At 34.7% G+C, this 9,169-nt stretch overlaps 1 protein-coding gene across 1 annotated transcript; it reads left to right on the forward strand.

Moving 5' to 3' along the window:
* The first annotated feature begins 1,047 nt into the window (after positions 1 to 1,047).
* LOC128242373 (uncharacterized) lies at positions 1,048 to 8,754 on the forward strand. The gene is made up of 2 exons (XM_052959505.1): positions 1,048 to 1,290; positions 1,448 to 8,754. The coding sequence occupies exons 1-2, from the start codon at positions 1,278 to 1,280 to the stop codon at positions 6,376 to 6,378; spliced, it is 4,944 nt and encodes a 1,647-aa protein (XP_052815465.1). The 5' UTR covers positions 1,048 to 1,277; the 3' UTR covers positions 6,379 to 8,754.
* The last annotated feature ends 415 nt before the right edge of the window (positions 8,755 to 9,169 follow it).

Genomic DNA, 9,169 nt, shown 5'->3' on the forward strand with positions numbered 1-9,169 from the left:
GATTCGTAATGGAACATTTGGCCTGATATTCCTCGTTCAAGTCGCGCTTGTTTTATTCCCGCCTGCAGTCATTAGCATCTGCATTTCCCACGGCAGTCAATACTTTGGCATCCACCGATTTTGTAACAAGTTCATCAAAATTCACACTCTCCTGGCAATCCCGTCCTGCAACCAAACTATCAATCACCTGCATGATCGGCACCATAGCTCTGAGTGCGAACTGCTGGATCTTTTGAAGCATTACGTCTTAAGAACGCGTTTTCGCTTCAATTATTCTCCATATTTCAGGATTTACTTGAGGGGGATTCAACTTCGTGACGTTTTCTGCCACGGGGTTCTTATCTGCCAAATCACTCCGTTTTTTGTCTTGCATTTTCTTGTCAATGATATTGTTTGTCAAACAGGCCAAATGTCCCGAAACTGGTGAGCCTTTAGCTTCACTCAATGACAAAGCCGCGGCAATGCACTCAAATATAACAGCCACCGTAACTGGCTGGCTGCAGCTGGCCTGGTCAGCGACATCAGGCGTTGGCATTGAGGAAGACTCATCTTCACTCTCATCGCATGATTCATGCATTTGTTTGCGAAGTCGATCTACGTCTGGCTTCAAATGCGCGAAAAATTGCATCATCTCTTGCATTTATGCGACGACCTAGTTAAGTTATATGTTATGCGATTTACAAAAACAATAAAGAAACTATGTATTTTCTCCTATAATTAGTTAGACATAAACGTGACTGAACTTTGAGCTTAAACATGTTAGTCGTCTTTAAGTTATAGCAGTTTGAGTTTTAATAATAAAACATTAATTGGTTGTTGGTAAAATTCCTGTAATTTGTAATTATTTCTTTAGAAATCGACAGTTAAGCAGCATATCGTTTCTACAATTGAAAGTTAACACACACATGTAAGTACGAAACCTAGTTGATCATAAATCTATTTTGAGCTGTCTAATTACATTTTTAATCAATATAGTCTTTACAAATATTGTCATTGAAATTGATATAGCCGTAACTTGAAACGTGATACTACAAGGGGGATCGAAACTAGTCTAAAATGGCGAACGTTCAGGTAAAGGACATCCGAAAAGATAAACGTAAACAGAATTATGATTCATGTAAGGTTGCTCTTGATGAAACAGGCGAGGCCTTGCTGCCTTTTACGGAGGACAAGCTCAAGGATTTACATCAGCAAATCTCACTACAAGTCGGAAATCAACTTGTTTGTTACCAGCAATGCAGTAAGGTTACTTCACTAGACCACAAATCCAATCATCAATGGAAAAAACGGGTCAGGTTATTTTTCTTTACTTCATTTCATTTACATTATCGAATTAATTCCTTAGATCATTTTAAAGTATAAACACAATCTTTGACACAAAGTTATGTATTAAAAGTATATTTTTCAACATTTAACGATAATAATAAAAATAAGTAATGTTTTACAGGCTGTCTGCAGGAGTATTCGCCTTTGCTTCCAACATCGCCGCTACTTGTAGATTACTTCAAACAGCATGGACCTCTCGTTGGCCGGGGATGGCTGTTTCAGTTATTGGATGAACAACTGAATAATACCAAGAAAAACGGCATTCTACTCGAAGCTGACATGGGGTATGGGAAATCTGCTATTGCTGCTCACATTACACGTGCCAAAGATGGTGATCAAGGTATGGAAATGAGGAAACGTCTTATTGCTTTTCATGTTTGTAAATTTGATGTCAAGAAAACACACCAGGCAGGAGTCTTCATTCAACGACTAGCTTCAATGATCTCAAACAATATTCCAGAATTTAACGAGACTATTAACGACTGTTTACATTCCTTCAATACCGAGCAATGCGATTCCGACCCATTTGGTTGCATAGATGAATGTATCATTTTCCCCTTAAAACAAACGAATATATCCGATGAAAGAAAAGGAAACAGGCTTATTTTAATCGATGCTTTGGATGAATGCTATGGAACATTTTTGTTTGAAAAAAGTAACAAATTGTTCAATCTCATGGAACGCCGTGCACATATGCTGCCAAGTTGGATAAAGTTACTGGTAACGAGTAAAAGGCTATCACGTAATGAGAGACTTGAATATAATTTAGACAGAATTTACTTTCATAACCTTGAACCCCGGAATTTAAATGACATTGATCTATATTTCAACCAGTCTAATGCTTCTAGAGAAAAAAACGTCACGTTTTTCCAGCTTGCCGTTAATGCAGATCCTACACAGCCTAACCAAATAAGCGATTTGAATAGCTATTATCGAGACCAGTTTGATAGATGGTATGACCACGGGTTTGATTTGTCAAAATCCATTTTGGAAGCGTTGTTGACAACCTCTCTTCGGAAATATCCAGACAATATAAGAAAAGTAATTTCATCAAATGTCGTCCACAGTGTATCACCTCCGATATTTGAAAAGGAGCTTTCCATTATACGACAGTTCACAGACAAAGTTAATGGCGAAATTGAGTTCAAACATTTTTCGTTAGTTATGTGGCTGCTAGAAAAGTGCCCCCGTGAGTACAGACTTTCCCTTTCTGATGGCCATCAAGCAAATGCGCATTATATTCTGTATGAACTAAACACATCTAATATAACTTTTGATGTCACAGATTTACTTTTACACATACATTATGCTAAAGCGGATTCAGGTCTACACGAAGAATTTATAAACATACCGAAACATGTCATCTTTAAAATGGAGGAGAAATTTCATGAAGGACCTGTGGTAAGAATAATTAAAAAAGGAAAAATGAAAGAAATACCGGAGGTATTGTTCCATCACTTTCCAGGGGGCAATCACTTTAGTGCTGAAAACATTTCAGTGGGGTTTATTGCTGCAGAAAACGGATATACTTACGCTTTAAAGCAACTGGTAAATCACGATGCGGATATACACTTTCGCATGCCAACGTTTTCAAATATATTAACGATGCATGACGCTGTAGAGATAGCAACTAATTTTAAGCACTGGAATTATGGGTTGCTAGACATAGCAGCACAAAACGGACATACAGAGACAGTCAAACTAATTTTACACAATGATTTATTCTCCTTTTATAAGTTACATGAACGAAACGGATTAAACCTCTCACCATGGCATCTTGCTTGCATGTTTAATCGTAGTAAAGTGGTTGAAGTGTTTTTGCAGTTCAATCGCTCATTTATTGACTGGAAATGTTTGTACTTTGCAGCTGAAAAGGGCAATATTGAAATCGTAAAACTCCTTTTAGATGCAGGTATTTACGACGAATGTGTGTTATGCACAAATAAATTATACTGGATTCCAGATGGCACAGCTAGAGTACAAGGAAATATGATCCCTGAAAACGATTCGATGTACGTTCTCTTTGATGACTGGAGCGAATTGGCATGTGAATCCGCCTTACATGCAGCTATTCGACAAAATCACCTAAATGTTGTAAGGGAGTTGTTGAAGGAGAGCCAGCATTCAACGCTTCATTGTTTTGACCGAGGGGGTCGCCCTCCTGTTATCGCTGCACTTCAAAGTAATCGTACTGAAATGGTTAGACTTTTCCTTCAAGTGAGTAACGCGCACAGAATAAAAGTGCAATGCCATAAAATGGCGGTGTTAAAAGACAATATACAAATACACAACATAGAATTGGTAAAAATGAACACTATGAAATGCAAAGCCGGTCACGGTATTGAGCACGCCATTTCACCAATGCCTGTGGTATTACAAAACATATTTGATCATACAAAGTTTGACTTTAACCGAAGAGACGAAGACGATTGTTTACCCATCCATTATGCCGCCTGTGGAAACAACGTTGACTATCTTCAATTTTTACTGCAACGTCATGAGATGCTGTTTGAAACACTTATTTGCTTTAATAACACAAACGCCTTTCATTCAACGATTCACTGTAGAGCATTTGGTACCTTCATTTACTTTATTAATAGCACGTTGTCTAAGTCCGGTTTTGGACAAAATGTTAAAGAATATGTGTTGTACCTGCTCAAACTGTCAAATAACCAAGAAGAATACGCAAATAACGCCACTGACAAAATATGGAGTGAAATGTTCAAACTTATGATTGAAAAGTTTCACGTTGATATTTCAATGATGGTAGATGATGACGGTAACAATATGCTTCATTACATCGTAAAGAACGGACATTTTAAATTACTTAAATATCTGGTAGCAAAGAAGCGCGATGCCACTTTGGAGTTATTGCACAGAAGTTCATTAAACGGAAAGTCACAAATTACATATTTAGCAAAATACATGGCTAAGCGCATGTATGTCCGAACTGGAATACCTTTATTTACAAGTCCACATTCAAGCCCACATTCAGTTCAACAAGAACAGAAAAAGCTATCGTCTAGTGAATACTGTTTTTCATTAATATCGCGTTTTTTAAATCAATACGGGATGTTTAAAAGTGAAGACAAGATTACCATTATGCAACAATTACTTCAAATAAAAAGTTATAATTTAGTTGACGTTTATCTTAAGTATATCATTCCAGTAGATGAATTATTCAAGACAACCGTGTTTGCTACTTTTCTGGACTTCGACAACACTGGGTATGTAATTACGAACTATCTGTTGTTTCTTCTTCATGACATCAAAATGCAACAGATTGATTTTGAAAGATATGAATTTGTCCATTGTTCTACATGTCAAGATCTTCGTTACAAATGCTTAGCACATCAGTTTACACGTAAAATTGCCCTTTTTCAAGGAAATTTAAATATCCATTTCGGTGAGATACAGGAAAAGATATATCGTAATGTATTTGAACATATGATTGCATATACAGATACAAGTATCTTATCATCTTGTGTGGATCAACAGGGTTTGAATATTTTAGAGTTGGCTATAAACAGGAAATCCTTAATGTTGATGACATTGTTTAGGAACAAAGGTGTTCAAACTAAATCTCCTGAAGAACTCTTACTCCGCTCCTTTAAGGCGAACGATCATATTGAAAAAATACCAGTTACTTTAGTGAATTCCACATCTCGGCAGTCGGTAGATCTGGTAGATATTCATTTCCATACACACGAACAAATCGTGAAAATATTTAACACAACTACGAAAAAGGGTAAACAAGGTAACGCCGAGTTATTGTCCCTTATGATGCAAAACGATATACACCTTCTTAACATTGCATGTGTTCTCCGGGAAAGACATGACCATTTTTACGCTAGTTTTATTGGTATATATAGCTCAAAACTATCGAAACCTTTTATTTGCATGGATCGTTCAGCGAACTTCTCTCTAATTCACGTGTTGGCTCTACATGGCTATTCGAACACTATTGAAAGATGCGTGAAGTACTTCGGAAGAAATATTCTTGACTGTTTAAATATTGATCATTTTACGCCATTATATTTGTCCAAAGTTTATGACAAGACAAATACAACATTTAACACTATTTTAGAAAACAGTCCAAATAAACATCTCACATTTCCTAGAAAACCAGCCGAAAAACATTTTCTATATAACCTTGTTACCCAATTCTATTTTTCGAAAGGCGAACACCGAAAGGCACTGTGCTATTTGCGATATTTAAATAGACCAAAAATGAACATTTATAAATCTATAAAACAGTACAGGTGTTTCAAATCAATTACGCAATACATTATCACACCTAAATCCTATCAGCGATTTCTAAAAGATCTTAAGCTTAAACTGATTGAGCGTTCTTTTAACGAACTTCGCCAGTCGTTTTTAGACAAAATGAATTATTTGAAGGTATCCAATGCTCTTGTCTCTGTTCCCGTTAAGCAAGAAACACCTATAAGCTCAAACATGATGAAACTCAAACGTTTCATATGCATTCTACATGTGCGTAATTATAAACAATGTTTAGTTCGAAGAAATATAAAAGTTTTGTTACAAACCAAACCGGATGGTTTTGCCTCTTTTGGTAAGTATATCATCAGACTGACTCTTTCAAATCGGTTTAAATACATTTGTAAATATCACATGGACGCTTTTGAATCTGAAATGTTTCGCACACAACAGTCATCTCAGCGATGCGTCACCAAACATTTATTCAAACGGTTTTGTATTGATCCAACGATATATTTTCAGAAATTTCTTTTAAGAACAGAATACATACACTCGCCTGACTTTGAAAAATCATTTTCCGGACAAAGATTTAGACAAGTATTCCGTAATACAAACGAGTTTAAGATTTTTTCCGATAATGAAGTATATAAATACAAATATATGGATGCTTTTAGATACTATCCAATTGTTAAATTTTCTTTTCAGTATAGTATAACAGATCACCATAAAAAGATATTTCCTAATTTTGAATATATTAACTCGTCTATGAGTAGTGACTTAGTACGCAATGCCTATACTAAGTTCAAAAACACACAGGGCGGCGAATATTGATATTTTACTCTTAAAGGAAGCCAAATCTAGCATATCGTTGTATTTTATGTTGATATGTGTTATATTATTAAACTATGTTTGCTGTCATCTGATGAGCGTTCTATCGTATGTGTTATTTGTCATGATTTAACTATGTTTGCTATCATCTGATGAGTGTTCTATCGTATGTGTTATTTGTCATGATTTAACTATGTTTGCTGTCATTTAATGAGTGTCCTATCATATGTGTTATTTATCAAGATTATGTTTGCTGTCAACTGATGATTGTCCTATCTCCTGTGTTATTTATCACGATTTAACTATGTTTGCTATCAACCGATAAGTGTCCTATCATATGTTTTATTAATGATGATTACAGATGCATTATTACTACCAATAAAATTTACCATATTAAATACAATCGTTTTAATTTACCAAAAAAGGTTTGTAAATGTCAAAACAATGGTTCTTATGAAGGACACTGCGTTTAATTTGAAAGAAAGGTGTAGAAAACACGGTATTTGTCTATATATGCATGATTGAGTAATAACTTAAAAGTTTATTACTCAAACTTTATGTTTGTTATACATGTGTTTGAATTGATTTTGAATAAAAGTGTCACTTTAATCTATGTCTGCTGTCACCTCAATCGTGTCCTATCTTTGCTGTCACTGATGAGTGTCCTTTATCGTATGTGTTATTCATCATGATTAACTATGTTTGCTGTCATCTGATGAGTTTTCTATCTTATGTGTTATTTATCCTGATTAAACTATGTTTTCTGTCATGTAATGAGAGTCATATCTCATATGCTAATATCATGATTAAACTATGTTTTTTTGTCATCTGTTGAGTACCCTACCTCATGTGCTATTTATTATGATTAAACTATGTTTTCTGTCATTTAATGAGTGTCCTATCGTATGTGTTATTTATCACCTTTAAAGAATGTTGCTGTCATCTGATAAGTGTCCTATCGTATGTGCTATTTGTCATGATTAAACTATGTTTGCTGTCATCTGATGAGTGTCCTATTGTATGTGTTATTTATCATGATTAATCTATGTTTGCGGTCATCTGATGAGTGTCCTATCTCATGTGTTATTTCTCATGATTTAACAATGTTAGCTGTCATCTGATGAGTGTCCATTCGCATGTGTTATTTATCATGATTAAACTATGTTTGCTGTCATCTTATAAGTGTCATATAGCATGTGTTATTGATCATACCTAACCTATGTTTGCTGTCATCCGATGAGTGTCCTATCTCATGTGTTATTCATCATGATTAAACTATGTTTGCTGTCATATGATGAGAGTCCTATCTCACGGTTATTCATCATGATGAAACTATGTTTACTGTCATCTAATAAATGTCCTATCTCACAATATTTCATAATGATTAGACTATGTTTACTGTCAATCTATGAGTTTCCTACATCATTTGTTATTGTTCATGATTAAACTATGTTTTCTGTCATCTGATGAGTGTCTTATCTCATGTGCTATTTGTCATGATTAAACTATGCTTGCTGTCATCTGATGAGTGTCCTATCTCATGTGCTATTTATCATTATTTAACTGTTTTTGCGGCCATCTGGTGGATCTTACGGTTATTCATCATGATTAAACTATGTTTACTGTCATCTTATGAGTGTCCTACCTCGTTTGTTATTTATCATGATTAAACTATGTTTGCTGTCAACTGATAAATGTCCTTCCACGTGTGTTATTTGTCATGATTAAACTATGTTTGCTGTCATTTGACGAGTGTCCTATCTCATGTGTTATTTATCATGATTAAATTATGTTTGCTGTCATCTGTTGCGTGTTCTATCGAATGTGTTATTTATCATGATTAAACTATGTTTGCTGTCATCTGACGAGTGTCCTATCTCATGTGTTATTTATCATAATTAAACTATGTTTGCTGTCATCTGATGAGTGTTCTATCGAATGTGTTATTTATCATGATTAAACTATGTTTAATGTCATCTGATGAGTGTTCGATCGAATTTGTTATTTATCATGATTAAACTATGTTTGCTGTCATCTGATGAGTGTCCTATCTCATGTGATATTTATCATGATTAATCTTTGTTTCCTGTCATCAGATGTGTGTTCTTTTTTAAGATTTTTACCATGATTAAACATGTTTATATTGTTGTCAACTGATAAATGTCCTATCGTACGAGTAATATATCATGATTCTACTATGTTTGCTGTCAACTTATAAGTGTCTTACCTTATTTGTTATTTACCGTGATTATGGTATGTTATGAGGAATGTCCTGTGTTATGTGTTTGACTTTGTATGATCAGCATGTGTTATTTATCATGATTTATCTATGTTTGCTGTAATTTATGTATTTCCTATCTTACGAGTTATTTATAATGATAAAACTATGTTTACTGTCAACTAATGAGTGTCCTATCTTACGAGTTATTTATCTTGATTAAGCTATGCTTGCAGACTTCAGATGAGTGTCCTTAACTGTAATTTTTATCCTGTCACTTGCATACATATCGGTCACATAACAAGATACCATGTAAATTTTAATTTATAAAGATAGTTGACCACGTCATGATTATCTACAGTCAGTTGGTCATGTGACCGTGAAAACATACAATTTTTCTATTCTGAAATGTCAGAGTAAAAGAAAAATAATGCTTGAACAGTACGTTATCTAACGTCCGCCAACAACCGACCTAAACAATCACTCACCCAATTAGTTATTTCACTCTGCATAGTAAAGACACTGGCAAAGAAAATCGGCCAGAAAATCTACATGCGCACTTACCTAACCCGCACA

Source organism: Mya arenaria, chromosome 8, assembly GCF_026914265.1.
Source record: "Mya arenaria isolate MELC-2E11 chromosome 8, ASM2691426v1".
Lineage (NCBI taxonomy): Eukaryota > Metazoa > Mollusca > Bivalvia > Myida > Myidae > Mya > Mya arenaria.